Raw genomic sequence first — 27,426 nt, 5'->3', positions numbered from 1 at the left:
GGTGATGTCACAGTTGGTGACATGTAATCTCTTAACGTAACTTGTATCACATTTCTGGCCACAGCTGGTTGATAAGCAGATTGATATTGATAATACCAAGAAAAATCATTATTTGTGCATAAATTAGCTGAGATTTATTAGCTAACATATTTATGCTGATTAGTTAATAGCAAATGAACATGTGTTTGTTCCTAAACATAAGTTGATTGATTGATAATGTTAAGTACTTGCATTACTTAGCAAGCAAATGGTCGAAGATTATTTCCAAATTTACTACAATAATTAGTTCAAAAGGAACTTACCTGTTCATAAATAAATGTATATTGATCGGTTCACATATAAATTGGTATTGTATTTGGCTTATGTATAATTTAGAATTATTTAGTGATAAAAAAATTGTATTAATTGCTTCACAATCAAAAGAAAATTTAATTTGTAAACAAAGTGGTTAATACTGGTTCATAAACAACTTGGTTACAACTGGCCGATGAACAAGTACACGCAAGTAATTTATTTTACCGTTCTCAGGTGTAGGCATCATTAAAAGTTAATAAATAAAAGATTTCAGCCAATAACTTTACAATCAATAACTCTAAGAGAAATTTGAATATTAATTTAAAATTGTTAATGAGTGCTGCATTTTCCTTGCTCTTCACAACTGAATTATCTTGCTCGGTTCTTCGTGATGAGAAGTTTGATTGCATATTTTTCGCATGCTGCAATATGCCGGCATGTCATAAAGATTTTCCTGTCAAGGACGATTTCTTAATAAAAAATGTAAACCTCCAAGTTCGGAGCGACGAAACTTACACCAGCTCCAGCGAGATAATTACGAATTTATTTTTGACTCATTTATTCTCTTTTCATTCATATTTGAATTCATTTTACAGATTGATTAACGTAACCGTTGAATCTCCATACACTCTGATACTCCCCTGGCTCTCTCAACTTTACACTGCATGTTATCATAAAATAGGATAGCTGTATCACCATTGGGTCTTCGAGGACGTGACCAGACACAGAAATTTCACTGCTGGCAGTGTTAAAATGAACCATCTACAAATTTGGAGACGTTTTGAAATTCATGAGATTTTTATGCAGAACTACTCTTGCAAAACAAAAATATCAAGCACTGCAAAATAATTTTTTTACTTATGCAGTTTGAACCCATCTCAGTTGAATATAATTGCTTTAAAGTTTTACATTCTGTTTATACTGATATTAGTTAGTACTGGCTTTTCTATATTCCATAGTCTGAATACATCTATACCTACAGGACTGAAACTGTCACAGAGCCCAGTATCCATATCCCTCTTATTAACATCAATCTAATTAAAGATGTAGCTGTTGACCAAACCACACACACACTAGAAATTGAAGAGACGACGGCGTTTAGGTCCGTCCTGGACCATTATCAAGTCGACTGTGATGAGACGAGGGAGGTATATCATGCCTCCCTCTTATATCATGCCTCCCTCTTATATCATGCCTCCCTCTTAAATCATGCCTCTGAAGAATGGTCCAGGACGGACCGAAACGTCGTCGTCTCTTTAATTTCTAATGTGTGGTTTGGTCAACATTTTTCAGTCACGTTATTGTGACTTTTCATCTGCATAAAGTTGTAGCTATTTTCATTTTTATAAATTTTATTGATAGAGACAACATTTACTTGGTTTGGTACGTTTTGTCACTGCCATTTGGACGCTGGTGTTTTGTCACTGCCATTTGGACGCTGGTGTTTTGTCACTGCCATTTGGACGCTGGTGTTTTGTCACTGCCATTTGGACGCTGGTGTTTTGTCACGGCCATTTGGACGCTGGTGTTTTGTCACGGCCATTTGGACGCTGGTGTTTTGTCACTGCCATTTGGACGCTGGTGTTTTGTCACTGCCATTTGGACGCTGGTGTTTTGTCACTGCCATTTGGACGCTGGTGTTTTGTCACGGCCATTTGGACGCTGGTGTTTTGTCACTGCCATTTGGACGCTGGTGTTTTGTCACTGCCATTTGGACGCTGGTGTTTTGTCACGGCCATTTGGACGCTGGTGTTTTGTCACTGCCATTTGGACGCTGGTGTTTTGTCACTGCCATTTGGACGCTGGTGTTTTGTCACGGCCATTTGGACGCTGGTGTTTTGTCACTGCCATTTGGACGCCAAACCTATTTTGGCGCCAGCCCATTTGGTGAAGGACGTTTTGGCGCCATTCTAATTAAAACCCAACGCCCTGCCATGAACACCCAGATAACAAGTTCACATTAAATTCTAATCTAACCTAGTATTAAAACCTAACCTAACCAATAAAACTGTATTACAGTTTTTAGTGAGTCACGGATATAATATTTTTATTTTTCAATAAAGTAACAGTTTTAAAAGTTATTAAAGTTCTACTTTTGAATGATGATGAATCATTTAACATTTCTTTGCTGGCATCCAAAAGTCTGGCGGCCAAACACCTGTACAAAAACTTCAGCTTCCAGACGGCTGAACCCAACCGTCCCATTCCGACACTGACTCCATTTGCCTCAATGTTCCTTAAGCTGACTCGAGTAACATGCCCTGATGTGACTCTGATCGAGTGACATCAGGGCATGTGACTCGATCAGTAAGTCTGCTTACATCAACCTTACAGCTCATGTAAGCAGAATACTGTACCGGTGTCTTCGAGGGTAGCAAATGTTGTGATCATTTTTAGGAAAAAAATAACTTGTCTAGAATTATTGACCAATGAGCTGAACGTTATTTGCAGGAAGCCACATGAGTTATAGTTGCAAAATTCATTCGAATATATAATGAAGAACATAGGTTAAAACAAATTAATAATGGACCACTAAAGTTTGACAAATGACCAATCATTTTCTTAGCTTTATGTTTTAGAAATTATTACAGAATTCATGAAGATTGACATTAGAAAAAATGATTGCTACCATTTTTCAGAAACCACTAACTAGAGAGGAAGAGGCACATGCCAGTTTATTGTATCTTTGAAGTTGGATTATGGTTGGGTTATCTTAAGTGAAACCAAAGGTAAGCATAAATGGAGTGAAATCTGAGAGGGAATTTTTTGTTACTGGAGTGTTCCAGGACACTGTAAACTTTCTTGTTTACCCAATACATTAACGATTTAGACAGATGATTATAAAATAACATTAGCAATTTTGTCGATGATAAAATCATTGCTCATGAAATAATTTCGGAAGACAGTAAATAGCTGATTTTTTTTTTACACTAAGGAGAGACTGACGCCATAGTTTATTGTTGAAAAATGAAGGGGTTCAGTGACTCGGAAATAACTATTGAGTTAGCTGATATCAAGTGAACAATATTTAAATTGCTAACTCTAAGTACGAAATATCTCTTGATGTCATATACAGAACGGACTTAAAGCTTAGATATTAACGTATAAGTTCGGAAAACAAAAATTATAGTAGGCGATTAATATGTGTTAGTAATAACCTCTAATGTGTTAGTAATAACCTCTAATGTGTTAGTAATAACCTCTAATGTGTTAGTAATAACCTCTAATGTGTTAGTAATAACCTCTAATGTGTTAGTAATAACCTATAATGATATTATAAGTTTTTTGTCCTGTGTTACCTACCAGACTGTAGGATAGACATATATTATTTTGAAAAAATTAAGAAATAAATGACAAAGTTTATCGCAAGATTATAAACCTCCTCTATAAAGAAAGATTGTCAAATCTTCCTTTATATTCTTTTAAGAGGCCAAAAGTGTACGAGGACATAAATGATGTAGATAAATTGATTTATGGATATAACAAACTGGATATTAATATGGCAAAATTTTTTACACTTTTTAAAATTTTTAAATTTTACACAAATAACTACAAAGTCTGTTATCAAGAAGTACATGGAAACGGCTGACAAATCTGTTAAAAGGCAAAATATGTCAATAAATGCCAAAGCAGTAATTCATGGTTTATCAAAAGCTGGAGTGACGAAAATGGAAAAGTTTAATATTTTAATCAAATTACAGGAATCAAAGCACAGAAAAAAGAAGATATGGGAAAATGAGAGTAGTACAGAGTTCAGTATCAGGTCTTGTCATATTCCTAACTAGCTCAAAATATTTCCCAGAGGGAACGTACTCCTGTTTGTCACGGGTTTCTTCTTCAAAAATATGTGATAAATATACACAGATGAATAATTCCTAATCAACAGGAAGACATTGAAAACTTATGAAGTGTCAAGTATGTGGCTGTAAAAGCTTAGTACCAATAAGTGCACACTTATGAAGATGACAGAAGGCTTGTAATAAGGTACACAATGGCAGGGGAGACCTTAGTACTTATATCACACCAAACTTGTCTCCTCAGACAAACAAATACCAACAGCTACATACTTCAGAGTGACCGTTAGAATCTTGAACAGCAGCAAGGACGCTTAGTCTCTTCAGACACAAAATAAAACTTTGGAAGTTCAGAGATAACAAGAAACATCCAATTACAGAGATGCCTGTGAAGACTAAAGTAACTAAACTTATCATCATTGAAATACAGAATAAATAGAGGCTACATGATCACGACTTACAAAATATTGCCAATAAATTAAAAGTCAAAGTAAACAAAACAATTTGAAATTAGAAAAACTAGCATGGAGACATTGCAGGAAACAAGTACACAATTATGCCTCGATCAGTATATACATAAAATTTCCCGTGTAAGAGCAGCAAATAATTATAACAATATAGTGAAAAAGTTGTAGAGGCATCTCCTATACCAAAATATAAAAGCATATATAACACAACCCAAATGATTTAGGAATCTGTATTCTTGTAAACTGAAGGTTAAGAAGTGGGACCTATGAGTTGTTATTTAGGCTTTACCAGAACAAATACGTGAGATACACACATTCAAACATACACATAAAAATTTATGCAGGCAACAAATGAGTGATAAAAAAAGCCCTTAAAAAAAGACAAGGTTAGCAAGGACTCTCTATTTAAAATAAATGTTACAGAAATAAGCAGACTCTGTAAATTAAAAGCATATTAAAATATATTTCTCTAATGACCTACAGAATCCTGGAACGACAAAATGTTATGTTAGCCAACAAGCGGAATGCACAAAGAAAATAAATTGCGAAGATAAACGCCATACACAGATGAAATGAACATATTACTTAGACTTATAGTACTGCAAATAAATAGCTGAAGCTCAACCCCAGCATATACAATTAGAGGAGTATATTTAAGTAGATACATACAAAGTACAAAGTATTCTTACATGGAGAACGAGCAGGAAGAAGTCGACAGTGAAGGTAATGGCCACAACGGGGTTCAGGTTGAGCTGCAAGTAAGCAAAAAATACATTAGGCACACGTAATTAATCCTTTCATGAAAGAAAATTTTTGCAATTTGGGTATTTAACTCCCAGATACTTTCCCCACCCAAGACCACCAGAGAAAGTGAGAGGTCCCTCACGTTTAATAAGTTAAATAATAATATTATAATATATAATAATATTAAGTTAAAAATAGTTAAAAAAACGAAATAAAAACAATAACAAAATTAAAAATTAAGTATACTCACGAAATGATCGGTATAGTAAACAGCACAGCTCAATTCCAATGCAATGTCACACAAAATAATTATTCCATAATTTCGAAAATAAATAGAATTCTATGAAAATTCTGTCAATGAAATCGAAAACATTGAAATGGAATCCTAACATACATAGTATAGCGTGTGTTGCTCTTTCATGCAACAGATGGCACTGTTTCTTAAAAGAGAATGTTTTTACCTGTCAAAGGTGTGGCATCTATACTTATACCTACGAAATAAACGATATGGTAAATAACATAGCTCAATCCCAACGCAAGTTACACAAAATAATTAGATCAACATACAAATAAATAAAAAACTATGAAAATTCAATTTATCTATACAATGTGAAACAATGAAATGGAATTGTAACATATTTAGTAAAGTGTGTATTGCTATTACATGCAACAGATGATGCTGTTTTAAAAAGAACGTTTTTTTTTACCTGTACCAGGTGTGGCATCTATATAGTAGGTATACAAAAACACATGCCTATTTGAATGCAGCACTGGGTCAAAATTTGAAAGCAATTTCTTTCCCAGGAAACCCAATGAAGAACTTTCAAAGATTACAGCGTGTGTTGCTCTTACGTCAAACAGATGCAACAGATGGTGCTGTTTAAAAAAAAAGATGTTTTTTACCTGTCACAGGTGAGGCATATATATAGTAGGTATATAAAAACATGTGCCTATTCGAATGCAACATTGTGTCAAGTTTTCAAAGAAATCGGTAATGAGGTTTCGAAGATTTTCTTCACATGAAAAAAAGTTTTTTTAAAACATGCTTTTTCCTATCACCAACGTGATATCTTTACAGTAAAAAAAAATATATATATATATATATAAATATATATATATATATATATATATATATATATATATATATATATATATAGATATATATATATATATATATATATATATATATATATATATATATATATATATATATATATACATATATATATATATATATATATATATATATATATATACATATATATATATATATATATATATATATATATATATATATATATATATTTATATATATATATATATATATATATATATATATATATATATATATATATATATATATATATATATATGTCGTACCTAGTAGCCAGAACGCACTTCTCGGCCTACTATGCAAGGCCCAATTTGCCTAATAAGCCAAGTTTTCCTGAATTGATATATTTTCTCTAATTTTTTTCTTATGAAATGATAAAGCTACCCATTTCATTATGTATGAGGTCAATTTTTTTTATTGGAGTTAAAATTAACGTAGATATATGACAGAACCTAACCAACCATACCTAACCTAACCTAACCTATCATTACAGGTTAGGTTAGGTTAGGTAGCCGAAAAAGTTTGGTTAGGTTAGGTTAGGTAGGTTAGGTAGTCGAAAAACAATTAATTCATGAAAACCTGGCTTATTAGGCAAATTGGGCCTTGCATAGTAGGCTGAGAAGTGCGTTCTGGCTACTAGGTACGACATATATATATATATATATATATATATATATATATATATATATATATATATATATATATATATATATATATATATATATATATATATATATATATATATATATATATATATGTCGTACCTAGTAGCCAGAACGCACTTCTCAGCCTACTATGCAAGGCCCGATTTGCCTAATAAGCCAAGTTTTCATGAACTATTGCTTTTTCGACTACCTAACCTACCTAACCTAACCTAACCTAACATTTTCGGCTACCTAACCTAACCTAGCCTACGAAGATAGGTTAGGTTAGGTCAGGTAGGGTTGGTTAGGTTCGGTCAAATATCTACGTTAATTTTAACTCCAATAAAAAAAAATTGACCTCATACATAATGAAATGGGTAGCTTTATCATTTCATAAGAAAAAAATTAGAGAAAATATATAAATTCATGAAAACTTGGCTTATTAGGCAAATCGAGCCTTGCATAGTAAGCTGAGAAGTGCGTTCTGGCTATTAGGTACGACATATATATATATATATATATATATATATATATATATATATATATATATATATATATATATATATATATATATATATATATATATATATATATCGTCTGTTGTCTAATGTACTACTCCCAGATACCTATATATATTGCTAGGTGAAGAGCAGCAGCAGGTGAAAGAAACTGCCCATTTATTTCTGATACGGCTGGGAATCGAACTCGAGCTCGATAGGACTAAGAACGTCATAAGGGCGCTGTCCACTGTGTGTGTGCGCGCGCGCTCGCTAAAGTATATATATATATATATATATATGTCGTACCTAGTAGCCAGAACTCACTTTTTGGCCTACTATTCAAGGCCCGATTTGCCTAATAAGCCAAGTTTTCCTGAATTAATATATTTTTTCTAAATTTTTTCTTATGAAATGATAAAGCTACCCATTTCATTATGTATGAGGTCTATTTTTTTTTATTGGAGTTAAAATTAACGTAGATATATGACCGAACCTAACCAACCCTACCTAACCTAACCTAACCTATCTTTATAGGTTAGGTTTGGTTAGGTAGCCGAAAAAGTTAGGTTAGGTTAGGTTAGGTAGGTTAGGTAGTCGAAAAACAATTAATTCATGAAAACTTGGCTTACTAGGCAAATTTGGCCTTGCATAGTAGGCTGAGAAGTGAGTTCTGGCTACTAGGTACGACATATATATATATATATATATATATATATATATATATATATATATATATATATATATATATATATATATATATATATATATATATGTATATGTCGTACCTAGTAGCCAGAACTCACTTCTCAGCCTACTATGCAAGGCCCGATTTGCCTAATAAGCCAAGTTTTCATGAATTAATGTTTTTTCGACTACCTAACCTACCTAACCTAACCTAACCTAACTTTTTCTGCTACCTAACCTAACCTAACCTATAAAGATAGGTTAGGTTAGGTTAGGTAGGGTTGGTTAGGTTCGGTCATATATCTATGTTAATTTTAACTCCAATAAAATAAAATTAGCCTCATACATAATGAAATGGGTAGCTTTATCATTTCATAAGAAAAAAATTAGAGAAAATATATTAATTCAGGAAAACTTGGCTTATTAGGCAAATCGGGCCTTGCATAGTAGGCCGATAAGTGCGTTCTGGCTACTAGGTACGACATATATATATATATATATATATATATATATATATATATATATATATATATATATATATATATGTCGTACCTAATAGCCAGAACGCACTTCTCAGCCTACTATTCAAGGCCCGATTTGCCTAATAAGCCAAGTTTTCATGAATTAATGTTTTTTCGTCTACCTAACCTACCTAACCTAACCTAACCTAGCTTTTTTTGGCTACCTAACCTAACCTTACCTATAAATATAGGTTAGGTTAGGTTAGGTAGGGTTGGTTAGGTTCGGTCATATATCTACGTTAATTTTAACTCCAATAAAAAAAATTGACCTCATACATAGAGAAAAGGGTTGCTTTATCATTTCATAAGAAAAAAATTATAGTAAATATATTAATTCAGGAAAACTTGGCTTATTAGGCAAATCGGGCCTTGAATAGTAGGCTGAGAAGTGAGTTCTGGCTACTAGGTACGACATATGTATATATATATATATATATATATATATATATATATATATATATATATATATGTCGTACCTAGTAGCCAGAACTCACTTCTCAGCCTACTATGCATGGCCCGATTTGCCTAATAAGCCAAGTTTTACTGAATTAATATATTTTCTCTAATTGTTTTCTTATGATATGATAAAGCTACCCATTTCATTATGTATGAGGTCAATTTTTTTTTATTGGAGTTAAAATTAACGTAGATATATGACCGAACCTAACCAACCCTACCTAACCTAACCTAACCTATCTTTATAGGTTAGGTTAGGTTAGGTAGCCGAAAACGTTAGGTTGGGTTAGGTTAGGTAGGTTAGGTTGTTGAAAAAACATTAATTCATGAAAACTAGGCTTATTAGGCAAATCAGGCCTTGCATAGTAGGCTGAGAAGTGAGTTCTGGCTACTAGGTACGACATATATATATATATATATATATATATATATATATATATATATATATATATATATATATATATATGTCGTACCTAGTAGCCAGAACGCACTTCTCAGCCTACTATGCAAGGCCCGATTTTCCTAATAGGCCAAGTTTTCATGAATTAATTGTTTTTCGACTACCTAACCTACCTAACCTAACCTAACCTAACTTTTTCCGCTACCTAACCTAACCTAACCTATAAAGATAGGTTAGGTTAGGTTAGGTAGGGTTGGTTAGGTTCGGTCATATATCTACGTTAATCTTAACTCCAATAAAAAAAAATTGACGTAATACATAATGAAATGGGTAGCTTTTTCATTTCATAAGAAAAAAATTAGAGAAAATATATTAATTCATGAAAACTTGGCTTATTAGGCAAATCGGGCCTTGCATAGTAGGCCGAGAAGTGCGTTCTGGCTACTAGGTACGACATATATATATATATATATATATATATATATATATATATATATATATATATATATATATATATATGTCGTACCTAGTAGCCAGAACGCACTTCTCAGCCTACTAGGCAAAGCCCGATTTGCCTAATAAGCCTAGTTTTCATGAATTAATGTTTTTTCGACTACCTAACCTAACTTTTTCGGCTACCTAACCTAACCTAACCTATATTTATAGGTAAGGTTAGGTTAGGTAGCCAAAAAAAGCTAGGTTAGGTTAGGTTAGGTAGGTAAGGTAGACGAAAAAACATTAATTCATGAAAACTTGGCTTATTAGGCAAATCGGGCCTTGAATAGTAGGCTGAGAAGTGCGTTCTGGCTATTAGGTACGACATATATATATATATATATATATATATATATATATATATATATATATATATATATATATATATATATATATATATATATATATATATATATATATATGTCGTACCTAGTAGCCAGAACTCACTTCTCAGCCTACTATTCAAGGCCCGATTTGCCTAATAAGCCAAGTTTTCCTGAATTAATATATTTACTATAATTTTTTTCTTATGAAATGATAAAGCAACCCTTTTCTCTATGTATGAGTTCAATTTTTTTTTATTGGATTTAAAATTAACGTAGATATATGACCGAACCTAACCAACCCTACCTAACCTAACCTAACCTATATTTATAGGTAAGGTTAGGTTAGGTAGCCAAAAAAAGCTAGGTTAGGTTAGGTTAGGTAGGTTAGGTAGACGAAAAAACATTAATTCATGAAAACTTGGCTTATTAGGCAAATCGGGCCTTGAATAGTAGGCTGAGAAGTGCGTTCTGGCTATTAGGTACGACATATATATATATATATATATATATATATATATATATATATATATATAATATATATATATATATTTATATCTATATATATATATATATATTATATATATAAATATATATATATATATATATATATATATATATATTGTGACGGTAACGCGTTGGTGTTCGGCTGTTTAAGGCTAGGGGTATGGCCTCGTCACATAGTTATAAAAAAAAATAGAAAAACTGGAACTTCGTCTGTGGTAAGGTAAGGAGAAGACACACAAAACACAAGTAAAACTTTAACAATGAAATTTTAATTACGTTAAATAAATCAAAACATGAAAATAATGCACAAACAAATATGTATAATAAAATCAATGAATCAAAATAATAAGAATACTTAAATGACACAATGAAAAGTTACGTTAAGGCAAAATAACAAGAAGTGCAACACAAAAGTTAAGTGGGAGGTGCTGGAATATTGGCTTAAAGCCACCACCTCTCTCAGTACACGCTAACGTCTAGCTGGGAGGAGTGCTGGCTACGAAAGCACGGAACATTCTGAAGACTGATGTTGGGGCGACCCCAGACATCGGGTAGTATTGGGGGGCGAGTGCAGGTGCAGCCAGACCGGCGACCAATCAGCGGAGTCGTAGCGATCAACGGGTAGTTTGGTGGTTGGAGTTCGAACAGGTGGCTGGTTGCATACGTTTCTGCTCACCCTGGCAAGCCTTGCTGGTGCTGGTGTTGTTGTCGGACATTTCTTCCATAGTCTTTTATATAGTTGTGAAGACGTAATTTTGGAGGGAAGAGCAGGCTCAATCTCTTGAAGGAGATTATCGTCACAACTCTCCCCCGAAGCCTGCGGTTCTGGAAGAAGTACGTCGTTATGTGGTGGAGTAATGGATGGAGTTGCTTCTATTTCATAAACTCTGGAGAGATCATGGGCTAAGATGTTGTCAGACTCTTGGTATAGCGTGTCTCCAGGTTGAATTTCTGCAGTTAGCAAGCCCATAGTAGAAGATGTTGAGATGAGAAGTGGGCGTGCTGCAGGAGGTGTAGGGTGGTGTGGTCCGTATTGATGGTGGACCGAGCACTTTTCAGGTGGGGAGTGAAGTGCTGAAGCTTCAGGATGAGGAAGAGTAGCTCCTTGCCAATTGTTCCGTAGATCCTTGTAGCAGTAGTCGCTGACAGGTGTATTCTTCTCGCCTCGTTGCTGCATCACGACACCACCCACGTCGGTACCATTGGCGTCGACATGGAGGATGAAGGGCTTATCTGACGAGGTGAGAGTGGAATTAGAAGAGGGCATAGGAGCACGATTATTATCCTGAAAGCATTTGGGAAGATCATTAAGGATTTTGGAATTAGAAAGCGCCGACTCCTTGTCAGTGCTTTCGGGAGAAGAAGCTGGGAAGGTCTCACTGTGGATGTAGGGTTCTGTGAATGTGGAATAGTTAATCAAGACAGTGGGAGGAGTACCATTATATTGCTTCAGGAGGTTGACGTGGCACAGCTGGGTCTTCCGCCGCCTATCAGGAGTCTCTATCACATAATTATTATTATTCCTGCACTCTTTGACGCAGTAGGGTCCTGAAAATCTGTTTTGTAAAGGTGAACCTGGGATAGGGAAATAAGCAAGGACGAAGTCTCCCGGCTTGAATTTTCTTACTTTGCTGGTCTGGTCGTAATGAGTCTTCATTCTCACCTGGGCTTTCAATAGATTATCATGAGCAAAGCGGTGGACTCTCTCTAGAATGTGTTGAAGGTTTTGAAGAAACTGGGGCACATTCTGATGCTCACTGAAGGTGGCATCTCTGAGAGAGTCTTTGAAAGCCTTAAGGGGAGTACGGCACTTACGGCCGTAGAGCATCTCATAAGGAGATACTCCTAGGGACTCATTGGGGAGACTTCTGAAAATACACATTATTAGGTCAATCTGCTTATCCCAATCCTTTGAGGTTTCACTACAAAACTTTTTCAAGAGTGCTTTGATGGTCTGATGACTACGTTCAAGAGAACCCTGTGAAGCAGGATGATAGGGGCTGGACAATACCTGTTTGATGTTGAACTCCTCCAGTGTTCTTTTGAAGAGATCACTGGTGAAGTTGGTGCCACAGTCACTTTGAATCTCCCTGGGAAATCCGTATTGAGTGAAGATCTTCAGTAGATGTTTGATAACCGTAGCAGCCGTGATGTTCTTCACTGGAACTGCTATGGGAAATCTGGTGGTAGGACACAGGATGGTTAGGATGTAGGCGTTACCTGAACTGGTCCGAGGTAAAGGACCGACACAGTCTATTATGAGTCTGTGGAAAGGTTCCGCAGGCACCTGTATGGGAATCAGTGGTGCTCTGGGAATGGAGACGTTCGGTTTGCCTGCCATCTGACATGTATGACACTGTTTTACGTACTGTTTGACGTTGTTTACCATACCTGGCCAGTAGTAGTCTTGACGAATCCCATGGTAAGTCTTGTTGAAGCCGTAGTGGGAGAATGCTCCGTGGGCCAGGTGTAGAATAGTGGGCCGCAGGCTGGTGGGAATCACAAGTTGTTCGATGTTGGCCCAATCGTCGTCCTCCTTCAGTTTACTGGGTCTATATCTGCGGTAGAGCAAGTCGTTCTCTAGGAAGAACCCAGGAATACTGTCGGGTTGAGTCTCAGCCTGGAAAAACAATGGTGTTAAAGTAAGATCTTCCCTCTGCAACTTACGGAACTCCAACTTGGTCAGATGCGGGGGTAGTTTCTGAGGGTCTTGAGGGACAGCGGTAGCAGTAGAGTCAGCTGGCTGTGGACGTGCGGCTTGTGCACGGGTGGTCACGAGAACCGGAGGAGAAACTTCATCACTCTCTTGAACCTCTGCTGGAACATACTCGAGAATAGGATTTATTGGCACAGAGTTACACACCTGGGGTTTGTCCATGACGATCAGGTTGGTCGGTTGCAGGTCTTCTGCCAAGTCGTTGCCTAGGAGAAGTTGCACTCCAGGCATGGGAAAAGGCTTTTCCCTGACGGCGACTTGGACTTCCCCGTTCACGTAGGGACAATCCAGGTGGACTCTGGCGAGAGGGTATGGAGTAGTAGCAGTGAGGTCAGTGATGAAGACTGTTTCCCCGGTGTAGACTATGTTGGGCACAGCCGACTTCAAGATGATTGATTGTAGAGCCGCTGTGTCCCTCAAGATCTTCAATTTGAAACGTCCCTCCGGATTTGAACCGTTGGCAGAGACAGTTCCAGTATACAGGTGGTTACTGAAAAGAGAAAGATCATTAACATCAACACCAACATTCATCACAGGCTTACCGGACTTAGGAGGAGTTGGTTTGGGTCGTTGTTGGTCAGTGGTTCCCTTGTATTGAGACTTACCACACTTGTCTATGGTATGTCCATAGAGTCTACAATACTTGCAGTACAGTTGTGAACCAGATTGATCGGGGCTCACCTTCTCGTAACTGTACCACGACTTCTTACTGGAGGATGGTTCAGGTGTCAGCCGGTGGATGAGGCTGTAAGTGTCAGCCGACTTAGCACACTTCAGGTAGTCGGTTTCTTCTTTATCTGCTAAGTAGAGGCGGACAGGAGGCGGCACACGTCTCAAGAATTCTTCAACAAGCATCAGGTTGACGAGTTCTGTAAAAGTAGAGACATGTGCTGCTTCCAGCCATTTCATGAAATACCTCCGTTTCGTGTTAGCAAACTCGAGGAAGGTAGTGGTACTTGCCTTCAGGTGGTCACGGAATTTCCTTCTATAACTTTCAGTAGAGAGGAGGTAGGCGTCCAACACTGCTTGTTTCAGAGTGTAGTAGTCATTCTCAGACGCCAAAGTACTGAGTGTGACTGCAGCTCTACCTGTAAGATGGACTCTGAGAAGTGTGGCCCATTGGTCGACAGGCCAACTGAGTTGATTAGCAAGGGTTTCAAAGGTGGTAAAGAACACATCAACTTCTGCTTCTACAAAGGATGGCATTAACTTACTTGCATGTGATATATTAAAACTGACGGGAAGATTGGCAGTAGCTTGTTGGCGTTGAGTGAAGTGGGAAGTTTCCAAGGCGATTTCACGTTGACGACACTCTAGAGCCAGAGTCGCTTGTTGCTTGTCATGTTCGCGTTGCATCTCCAACTCGCGTCGTTTGGTTTCAAGCTGTACTCGTTCCCGCTCCTGGAGTAGTGCAACCTCACGTTCTTGGAGGGCGAGTCCTCGTTCGTGTTCTTCTCTCCTCAAAGCAGCTTCGCGTTCTTGTTCTTCTCTTCGTATGGCAGCAGCTCGTTCTTGTTGTTCGAGGGCTTCCCTTTGCTGTTCGCGGGCTTCCTTTTGCTGCTCACGTTCAATCTTAGCCAGCTCTAGTTTAAGTTTCATCGTTGCCAAGTCAGTTTTATCTGCAATATAGTAAGTTTCATGAGTTTCAGAGTCTATCTTACCTTGCTCTAAATAGTAATCCAGCAACAGGTTGTGTAGGTCATTTTTGTTGGCTTGGTAGGGAACTTCTAGTTGATACTCATGTGCAAGAGTTTGTAATTCAGTCCTCTTGGCACGACTTAAAGTCCCTATTTCACCTGCTGGATTTGCACGGAAAGTTTGGAGACGAAACATGGTGAAATTAGCAAATAAAGGTACACGAATGTTCAATAATGAAATGTCAGAAACAGGACAACGTGGCAACTGGTACCTATCCTGTGTGATCTTTAACAATTAACGTTAAGTGAAAGATATTAAATGATTAAATTAAATCAAGGGCGCAGGAAATCTTGTACCCGGTACTCATGTAAGAGAATAAGGGCAAGAAAATCCTACTAACAAATGAAACAAAGTTTCGAAAACAAATGAAACAGTTAAATGCTTCAAAAGTAAAATTGGTAGTCCAAGGATGTAGGCATACCTTGCCAAGTCTCTATAGGACATAAAGCAAGTTTTTCCTACCGAATTTAATATGATACTTACAGAATTAGCGAACTTTTGTGCTCTGAAAAAATAAGCTAATTCCCTACCGTTGTATGTATCATCATCTCTGACTGACGTGTAGGGGTGCGAGGTGTCAACTGGTGACGAGAACTGCTGCTGAGGTCCCAATTCAGCAACTAAAGTTCGAGCTAGAGGAACTATGGCCCTCTTTGTCCTCCTACAGTCAGATTGCAGAAGATTGGGTACTCTTGACCCGGGGCAGACCACAGTACCAGGGTACCAATATGATGATCTGTCAGAATGAGAAATATTCAAGGGACATAGATGGTAAATACGAGTAATAACAAGGAGGGAGAGATGACCAATTAAGAGTATGACTGCGGCCTACAGTCACCACGTAATCCAAAGTTGTCTCACCTTCACTATATGTTACTCTCGTAATGCACAATACACCGCACCTTATAAAAAATGAAATTGAATGAAAAATAGTAAAGCTACGTTAACAGAGTTAAATACGCTTACCATAAATTACCACTTGGCACCAGTACCTGAGTGAAGCTCCTAGGACAGGCCCCCATAAAACTTGTGACGGTAACGCGTTGGTGTTCGGCTGTTTAAGGCTAGGGGTATGGCCTCGTCACATAGTTATAAAAAAAAATAGAAAAACTGGAACTTCGTCTGTGGTAAGGTAAGGAGAAGACACACAAAACACAAGTAAAACTTTAACAATGAAATTTTAATTACGTTAAATAAATCAAAACATGAAAATAATGCACAAACAAATATGTATAATAAAATCAATGAATCAAAATAATAAGAATACTTAAATGACACAATGAAAAGTTACGTTAAGGCAAAATAACAAGAAGTGCAACACAAAAGTTAAGTGGGAGGTGCTGGAATATTGGCTTAAAGCCACCACCTCTCTCAGTACACGCTAACGTCTAGCTGGGAGGAGTGCTGGCTACGAAAGCACGGAACATTCTGAAGACTGATGTTGGGGCGACCCCAGACATCGGGTAGTATTGGGGGGCGAGTGCAGGTGCAGCCAGACCGGCGACCAATCAGCGGAGTCGTAGCGATCAACGGGTAGTTTGGTGGTTGGAGTTCGAACAGGTGGCTAGTTGCATACGTTTCTGCTCACCCTGGCAAGCCTTGCTGGTGCTGGTGTTGTTGTCGGACATTTCTTCCATAGTCTTTTATATAGTTGTGAAGACGTAATTTTGGAGGGAAGAGCAGGCTCAATCTCTTGAAGGAGATTATCGTCACAATATATATATATAATATATATATATATTTATATTTATATATATATATTATATATATAAATATATATATATATATATATATATATATATATATATATATATATATATATATATATATATATATATATGTATATATATATATTGTGACGGTGTTCCCCCCCCCCCTTATATGTCTCCCACGCCTGCTGTAAGAGTCATGTCCACTTTACCCGAGCGTTCTCTACGTCGCAGGCATCAGTTTGGTATATGTGGGAGAGTGTAGTGTTCTCGAGGTGGCGAGAAATTTGTAAAAGAAGAGTATTTAGGCCTGTGGTATAGGCCCTTTAGGAAGCCAATATGGCGCTGGCCCCCTCCGTTTTGCCGCCAAAACTGTGTGACGTCAGTGACACCAGATTGGTCACCGACAGCGACGTGGCACAGGGAGCCAATGAAAACCTCTCTTGGCAAGTATGACGTCACGAAGGAAGGGGGGTCCGGTCATCGCGCCGCGGTGGCACCACCAGTCTAAGACAACACGTCAAGGAGGTCGGACGTGCTCTGGGAGGTCCTGTCAGTTGGACAGTTTACCCCGTCTCCGGAGGACTTACGCATCACCAGCGGTCTGATAGCACCTGTGGGGTCTTCCTTCGTTCATGTGTTGGACCAGAGGAGGAATTGACAGAATATTGAGCAACAAGTGCTCCAGGGACAGGTGTTGTGCAAGAGTGGAGTCTAGGCAGCGACGTATGCGACGGCTGATAGCTTCACAGTGATGACGTAGTGGCTGGGCCAATCCTCCGTGAGGGAATCAGTCTGATACGACACGTCAAGATGGACGAATGTGTGAAGGTTGATCCTGTCAATCTGACAGTAATACGCCACTCCTGTGGATCTTACGCGTCACCCGTAGTCTGCAAGTACGCCGAGAGGTCTTCTTTCATTCCATATGTGGACCGAAGAGGGAATTGACGGTATACTGAGCATCAAGTGCTCCAGGGTCGGGTTCTGTGCAGGTGAAGTCTAAGCAGTATCGTCTGGGACGTCTGATAGCTTCACAGTGACGACGTAGCGGCTGGGCCAATCCAAGGGGAAGCAGTGAAAGAAGATACTAATTGGGAATTCGTACGACTGCAGCTGAGACGTAGGTTGGCAGCCGTAGTTGGGAGGAGAAGTTGACGGCCGGGAGGCCGACTCCAACCCTACAAGACGTGGAGGAGAAGCACGGACCCGTGGAGGACAGAACACGGAGACAACGCGTTTATTTTGGGACGTTGATTGGGTTCCTGGAGGACACGACAGGGTGTGTGTGGGGGCGTTCCCTTCACGAGGCGGGAGCCTGGACCAGGAGCTACAACTCAACTCTCACCGGAGGATAGGTGGAAGCAGGTGATTCTAGTTTCCCTCCCAATTCCCCTTTAGTCAGCTATATTACTTAGCCAGAGTATTTTGTATGTCGTGAGCAAGGCTCACCTATGTCACAGTAAGGCACAAGTGAGCAGAGTGGGGCCCACATAGAGCACTCACGGTATCTATTATTATTATTGGTGTGTGCAGGCGCTGGGAGTAATTGATGAATTTACTTTGTTGACAATGTCTTTCATGAGACTTTAATATGATCATTTAGTGAGAGAATATATATATATATATATATATATATATATATATATATATATATATATATATATATATATATATATATATATATATATATATATATATATATATATATATATATATATATATATATATATATATATATATATATATATTTTTTTTTTTTATATATATAGGGGGGTACCACCACTGGTGTAATTATAGGGACCCACAGCCTCAGAGAAGGGAACACAGAGCACTCAGGGAAAAACTAGACATTTAACTCTGAATACGAAAGAGTGTTCACTTCTCCTACCACCCCCTTTTTTTTTTTTATTATGATGTACACTTTATTATGCAAGGTTATACAGTTACATATCTGATTTTATACAAAAAATGAACATTAAGAGGACACAAGAAAAAGTTCGCTTCCTTGAGGCTGTAGATTTCCTCGAACTCCTCCGACGCCGGGCAGGAACCGAGGATGCAGCGGGCATTTCCCCTCTGGATCGCGACACTGAGGCGCTGAAAGAGAAAACTTGCTGCTCTAGGGTCTCTTGTGGTGTCAATGAGCTTGGAACCAAGATCCTTAAGAAACCTTCTTGCACTCTCACCCCATGGGCCTAGGGTCTCAGACCCTATTGGAACGAAATTGTACCTTTGATCTAATTGCCTGTACTTGACTGACTTTTGTTTTTCTCTGTGTGTCGCTGCGGCTCCTGCCGTGCCGGCAGAGAGGGTGATGTATGTCGTTGCCAGGGTGGATACGCAAGTATAGTCCCATGCTAACTGCCTGCCACCCTTCCACGGACGCAGTGTGATTCCGTCTGGTCGGCCGGCAAAGCTAACAGAGTCACGGTTCAGTAGGTTGCGGGGCTCTCTCTCCGCTGGACACTGAGCAGAGGCAAGGCTTCTTTTAATGATGTCGTTGACTTCGTCGTGTCTAGTGTGCCAACCACCCGATTTTCCACAGTGCAGGCCATGCAATCCATATTCGTCAGCATCTGCCTCGCCGCAAATACACCTGTGAACAGTGTGGATAGGGGCAGCAAGGCGGAGAGCGACTGCAATACGGAGCTCCTGCGGATCAAGACGTGTGCCTGTCGCAGACATAGGGACTGCCAGAAGGAAGTCCCCTGCATGGGGAGCCTGCACAGCTGTGAGGCGTGCACGATCACTGGGGGTTGTTGCTGCCTCCAGCAAAGCTGTGGCTTCTTTGTCTACAATGGGGCTGTCCCAACTGGATTGTTTCTTGGCTTTCGGCATGGCTGGTCTGAGTGCTGGGTCTGTCATGGCACCCCATTTCGTGTCACATTCCGTGTAGTGGGGGTCCTGTATCCCCGCTACATCACTCAGGGTGTCAGGTAGAATTTCCTTAACCAGGTCATCTGATGCTGAGGAGGAAGACAGGAAGGCTGGGACTGCAATTTGGGTGGCGGTGCGGACACCCAAGCCACCGAGCCTGACAGGAAGAGTGGCTTGTTTCCACTGGCATTCGTTGAGAGAGAGGTTAACAACTTTTTCCAGCATGGTCTTCAGTAGGAGGTCATACTCGTCAAGCTTTGGGTTGTTGTAAGATGGGGCGCACCTCAGAAAGTAGGTTAGCCTCGGAAGGGATAGGCATTTGGTGAGGAGATAAAAAGCATCGTGGGCATCGATGTCACCTATTCTGTCTTCCATCCTCCTAAGGTCTGCGATTTTCTTGTCGAGGATCTCCTCAATGGCGTTAGACCCGAGGGGAGCTCCAAGGAGGGTGCTGTTCTCGGCCCTAATGACATGGGCTCCCGGCAAGGCAGACCTTATTCTAGCTACGATGTCTGGGTTGGAGGAGACTACTTCACACTTGGAAGGGTTCAGGACGAGACCCAGGCTTACTTCTTGCTCCCTTATTTTCCTGATATCTGACAAGAGGTGGTCTACGGTGCCAGCTATAGTGCCGTCATCCAAAAACCAGATGTTGAACTCGCTGGACAAGCTTTCGGTGATTTCTTTTAAGACTAAGCAGAAAAGAAGGGGAGCAAGAGGATCACCTTGCTGAACACCTTCACATGATCTGATTTCATGTTCACCAAAGAGCAGTTTTGACTCGCCACTGTAGCACGATAGTATGAACGGGTAGAGGGGCCGGAAATGGCGATGTACGGCACAAAGTACTGCATCTCTTCTTACCATGTTGAAGGCATTCTTAAAGTCCAGTTTGAGCAGGGCCTTTTCATCAGAAATGTTTGTGATGTATGCTCGTGCTGCATGGACAGCCGCTTCACAGCCTTGGGGGATTCCAAATCCTAGCTGGATTGGTTTCAGCAATTCAGCCGCTTGCTGGCTGACAACCCTCGTAGCAGCCTTGGCAATCAGGCGTCGGAGAGTGTTGCCAACAGCGATTGGCCTGATTCCTTCGTCCTTCTTTTTGAGAGCACAGAGGGAGGCACCAAAAAAGAGAGGCCTGATGACCTCAGGTATCTCACCAGCCAGACACATGTTGACGAACCTTGTGAGTTCCATAAGAAGATCTTGTGCAGCATCACCAACCGCAGGATTTAACATTTGCTTGATATGTTGAGGTTTTAACCCTGTAAAGCCGCCTGCTGACCCAGGTGGAAAAGAAAGGGCTGCTTTGTAGACCTCAGATTCACCAACGGTTAATGGGTCTGAAATGGTGTCGGCTGATGGCGGAACGATGTTGTCGCCTTGAGGGGCTCTGGGTGGGTGCTTACTTTGCAGGGCCCGTGCTGTGGCTGAGTTTCGAGGAGCAATTTTCTCGTCACTGGTGAGGACTCTAATAGCACTTGCGGTATTTCCCTCTTCAATTTTCTTGGTGATTTGTGCTCTGATTTTGTACGTTTCCGGTATGTTGTTGTTACCATTTCTGCGGTGGTGTGTTTTGCTCGCAGAGGCAGGCGAACCAGGTTGTCCCCCCTTGGGTATTCATTTATCGCCCTCAGGACCGAGGAAGCAAGTGATTTGTCCCTCCTTGGAGGGACGGTGAGGCATACATTGCCAAACAGAAGGACATTATGCCACGCTTGAATGTTTTCCGGTGCATCATTGACCCTTTTCAGAAGATTAAAAAGTTTGGCTGCTGCATTTGGGCGGGCTGCTTTTGGGATTGTGTGGTAATGTTCTAGCAGACGTCGCTATGATCGCTTGGGTGAGGTTCTCAGATGAGATTAGGTTATATATATTAGATATAGGTATATATTAGAGATTAGGTATATATTAGATATATATATATATATATATATATATATATATATATATATATATATATATATATATATATATATATATATATATATATATATATATATATATATGTCGTACCTAGTAGCCAGAATGCACTTCTCAGCCTACTATGCAAGGCCCGATTTGCCTAATAAGCCAAGTTTTCATGAATTAATGCTTTTTCGACTACCTAACCTACCTAACCTAACCTAACCTAACTTTTCCGGCTACCTAACCTAACCTAACCTATAAAGATAGGTTAGGTTAGGTTAGGTAGGGTTGGTTAGGTTCGGTCATATATCTACGTTAATTTTAACTCCAATAAAAAACAATTGACCTCATACATAATGAAATGGGTAGCTTTATCATTTCATAAGAAAAAAATTAGAAAAAATATATTAATTCAGGAAAACTTGGCTTATTAGGCAAATCGGGCCTTGAATAGTAGGCCAAAAAGTGAGTTCTGGCTACTAGGTACGACATATATAATATATATCTAATATATACCTATATCTAATTATATATACCTAATCTCATCTGAGAACCTCACCCAAGCGATCATAGCGACGTCTGCTAGAACATTAACCACACATCCCAAAAGCAGCCCGCCCAAATGCAGCAGCCAAACTTTTTAAAATATATATATATATATATATATATTTGTCATACCTAATAGCCAGAACGCACTTCTCTGCCTACTACGCAAGGCCCGATTTGCCTAATAAGCCAAGTTTTCATGAATTAATTGTTTTTCGACTACCTAACCTACCTAACCAAACCTAACCTAACTTTTTCGGCTACCTAACCTAACCTAACCTAAAAAGATAGGTTAGGTTAGGTTAGGTAGGGTTGGTTAGGTTTGGTCATATATCTACGTTAATTTTAACTCCAATAAAAAAATATTGACCTCATACATAATGAAATGGGTAGCTTTATCATCTCATAAGAAAAAAATTTGAGAAAATATAATAATTCAGGAAAACTTGTTTTATTAGGCAAATCGGGCCTTGCATAGTAGGCCGAGAAGTGCATTCTGGCTACTAGGTACGACATATATATATAAATATATATATATATATATATATATATATATATAATATATATATATATATATATATATTATATATATAATATATATATATATATGTCGTACCTAATAGCCAGAACGCACTTCTCAGCCTACTATTCAAGGCCTGATTTGCCTAATAAGCCAAGTTTTCATGAATTAATGTTTTTTCGTCTACCTAACCTACCTAACCTAACCTAACCTAGCTTTTTTTGGCTACCTAACCTAACCTTACCTATAAATATAGGTTAGGTTAGGTTAGGTAGGGTTGGTTAGGTTCGGTCATATATCTACGTTAATTTTAACTCCAATAAAAAAAAACTGACCTCATACATAGAGAAAAGGGTTGCCTTATCATTTCATAAGAAAAAAATTATAGTAAATATATTAATTCAGGAAAACTTGGCTTATTAGGCAAATCGGGCCTTGAATAGTAGGCTGAGAAGTGAGTTCTGGCTACTAGGTACGACATATATATATATATATATATATATATATATATATATATATAATATATATATATATATATATATATATATATATATATATATATATATGTCGTACCTAATAGCCAGAACTCACTTTTATGCCTACTATGCAAGGCCCGATTTGCCTAATAAGCCAAGTTTTACTGAATTCATATATTTTCTCTAATTTTTTTCTTATGAAATGATAAAGCTACCCATTTCATTATGTATGAGGTCAAATTTTTTTATTGGAATTAAAATTAACGTAGATATATGACCGAACCTAACCAACCCTACCTAACCTAACCTAACCTATCTTTATAGGTTAGGTTAGGTTAGGTAGCCGAAAACGTTAGGTTAGGTTAGGTTAGGTAGGTTAGGTAGTCGAAAAAACATTAATTCATTAAAACTAGGCTTATTAGGCAAATCGGGCCTTGCATAGTAGGCTGAGAAGTGAGTTCTGGCTACTAGGTACGACATATATATATATATATATATATATATATATATATATATATATATATATATATATATATATATATATATATATATATATATATATATGTCGTACCTAGTAGCCAGAACGCACTTCTCAGTCTACTATGCAAGGCCCGATTTGCCTAATAAGCCAACTTTTCCTAATTAATATATTTTCTCTAATTATTTTCTTATGAAATGATAAAACAACCCATTTCATTATGTATAAGGTCAATTTGTTTTTATTGGAGTTAAAATTAACGTAGATATATGACCGAACCTAACCAACCCTACCTAACCTAAATTAACCTATCTTTATAGGTTAGGTTAGATTAGGTAGCCGAAAACGTTAGGTTAGGTTAGGTTAGGTAGGGTAGGTAGTCGAAAAACAATTAATTCATGAAAACTTGGCTTATTAGGCAAATCGGGCCTTGCATAGTAGGCTGAGAAGTGCGTTCTGGCTACTAGGTACGACATATATATTATATATATATATATATGTCGTACCTAGTAGCCAGAACTCACTTCTCAGCCTACTATTCAAGGCCCGATTTGCCGAATAAGCCAAGTTTTCCTGAATTAATATATTTTCTCTAATTTTTTTCTTATGAAATGATAAAGCTACCCATTTCATTATGTATGATGTTAATTTTATTTTATTGGAGTTAAAATTAACGTAGATATATGACCGAACCTAACCAACCCTACCTAACCTAACCTAACCTATCTTTATAGGTTAGGTTAGGTTAGGTAGCCGAAAAAGGTAGGTTAGGTTAGGTTAGGTAGGTTAGGTTGTCGAAAAACAATTAATTCATGAAAACTTGGCTTAATAGGCAAATCGGGCCTTGAATAGTAGGCTGAGAAGTGCGTTCTGGCTACTAGGTACGACATATATATATATATATATATATATATATATATATATATATATATTATATATATATTATATATATATATATATATATATATATATATATGTCTATATATATATATGTCGTACCTAGTAGCCAGAATGCACTTCTCAGCCTACTATGCAAGGCCCGATTTGCCTAATAAGCCAAGTTTTCCTGAATTAATATATTTTCTATAATTTTTTTCTTATGAAATGATAAAGCTACCCATTTCATTACGTATGAGGTCAATTTTTTGTTATTGAAGTTAAAATTAACGTAGATATATGACCGAACCTAACCAACCCTACCTAACCTAACCTAACCTATCTTTATAGGTTAGGTTAGGTTAGGTGGCCGAAAAAGTTAGGTTAGGTTAGGTTAGGTAGGTTAGGTAGTCGAAAAACAATTAATTCATGAAAACTTGGCTTATTATGCAAATCACGCCTTGAATAGTTGGCTGAGAAGTGCGTTCTGGCTACTAGGTACGACATATATATATATATATATATATATATATATATATATATATATATATATATATATATATATATATATATATATATATATAAATATATATATATATATATATATATATATGTATATATATATATATATATATATATATATATATATATATATTATATTATATATTTATATATATATATATATATATATATATATATATAGGAAGGTACCACCACTGGTGTAATTATAGGGACCCACAGCCTCAGAGAAGGGAACACAGAGCACTCAGGGAAAAACTTGACATTTAACTCTGAATACGAAAGAGTGTTCACTTCTCCTACCACCCCCTTTTTTTTTTATTATGATGTACACTTTATTATGCAAGGTTATACAGTTACATATCTGATTTTATACAAAAAATCAACATTAAGAGGACACAAGAAAAAGTTCGCTTCGTTGAGGCTGTAGATTTCCTCGAACTCCTCCGACGCCGGGCAGGAACCGAGGATGCAGCGGGCATTTCCCCTCTGGATCGCGACACTGAGGCGCTGAAAGAGAAAACTTGCTGCTCTAGGGTCTCTTGTGGTGTCAATGAGCTTGGAACCAAGATCCTTAAGAAACCTTCTTGCACTCTCACCCCATGGGCCTAGGGTCTCAGACCCTATTGGAACGAAATTGTACCTTTGATCTAATTGCCTGTACTTGACTGACTTTTGTTTTTCTCTGTGTGTCGCTGCGGCTCCTGCCGTGCCGGCAGATAGGGTGATGTATGTCGTTGCCAGGGTGGATACGCAAGTATAGTCCCATGCTAACTGCCTGCCACCCTTCCACGGACGCAGTGTGATTCCGTCTGGTCGGCCGGCAAAGCTAACAGAGTCACGGTTCAGTAGGTTGCGGGGCTCTCTCTCCGCTGGACACTGAGCAGAGGCAAGGCTTCTTTTAATGATGTCGTTGACTTCGTCGTGTCTAGTGTGCCAACCACCCGATTTTCCACAGTGCAGGCCATGCAATCCATATTCGTCAGCATCTGCCTCGCCGCAAATACACCTGTGAACAGTGTGGATAGGGGCAGCAAGGCGGAGAGCGACTGCAATACGGAGCTCCTGCGGATCAAGACGTGTGCCTGTCGCAGACATAGGGACTGCCAGAAGGAAGTCCCCTGCATGGGGAGCCTGCACAGCTGTGAGGCGTGCACGATCACTGGGGGTTGTTGCTGCCTCCAGCAAAGCTGTGGCTTCTTTGTCTACAATGGGGCTGTCCCAACTGGATTGTTTCTTGGCTTTCGGCATGGCTGGTCTGAGTGCTGGGTCTGTCATGGCACCCCATTTCGTGTCACATTCCGTGTAGTGGGGGTCCTGTATCCCCGCTACATCACTCAGGGTGTCAGGTAGAATTTCCTTAACCAGGTCATCTGATGCTGAGGAGGAAGACAGGAAGGCTGGGACTGCAATTTGGGTGGCGGTGCGGACACCCAAGCCACCGAGCCTGACAGGAAGAGTGGCTTGTTTCCACTGGCATTCGTTGAGAGAGAGGTTAACAACTTTTTCCAGCATGGTCTTCAGTAGGAGGTCATACTCGTCAAGCTTTGGGTTGTTGTAAGATGGGGCGCACCTCAGAAAGTAGGTTAGCCTCGGAAGGGATAGGCATTTGGTGAGGAGATAAAAAGCATCGTGGGCATCGATGTCACCTATTCTGTCTTCCATCCTCCTAAGGTCTGCGATTTTCTTGTCGAGGATCTCCTCAATGGCGTTAGACCCGAGGGGAGCTCCAAGGAGGGTGCTGTTCTCGGCCCTAATGACATGGGCTCCAGGCAAGGCAGACCTTATTCTAGCTACGATGTCTGGGTTGGAGGAGACTACTTCACACTTGGAAGGGTTCAGGACGAGACCCAGGCTTACTTCTTGCTCCCTTATTTTCCTGATATCTGACAAGAGGTGGTCTACGGTGCCAGCTATAGTGCCGTCATCCAAAAACCAGATGTTGAACTCGCTGGACAAGCTTTCGGTGATTTCTTTTAAGACTAAGCAGAAAAGAAGGGGAGCAAGAGGATCACCTTGCTGAACACCTTCACATGATCTGATTTCATGTTCACCAAAGAGCAGTTTTGACTCGCCACTGAAGCACGATAGTATGAACGGGTAGAGGGGCCGGAAATGGCGATGTACGGCACAAAGTACTGCATCTCTTCTTACCAT

The 27,426-nt window shown here is 38.7% G+C and overlaps 1 protein-coding gene across 1 annotated transcript in view; it reads right to left on the bottom strand.

Annotated features, from left to right (window-relative positions):
* The window catches only part of LOC138356779 (uncharacterized), a 1,086,029-nt gene that overhangs the window by 187,087 nt on the left and 871,516 nt on the right, over nucleotides 1-27,426 (bottom strand). The window contains exon 5 of the mRNA XM_069313100.1: nucleotides 5,245-5,307. Within this exon, the coding sequence (XP_069169201.1) occupies nucleotides 5,245-5,307 (63 nt within the window). The remainder of the gene's footprint in view (nucleotides 1-5,244; nucleotides 5,308-27,426) is intronic.

This window comes from Procambarus clarkii, chromosome 74 (genome assembly GCF_040958095.1).
Source record: "Procambarus clarkii isolate CNS0578487 chromosome 74, FALCON_Pclarkii_2.0, whole genome shotgun sequence".
NCBI lineage: Eukaryota > Metazoa > Arthropoda > Malacostraca > Decapoda > Cambaridae > Procambarus > Procambarus clarkii.
This window is presented reverse-complemented; position numbering and strand designations above follow the sequence as displayed.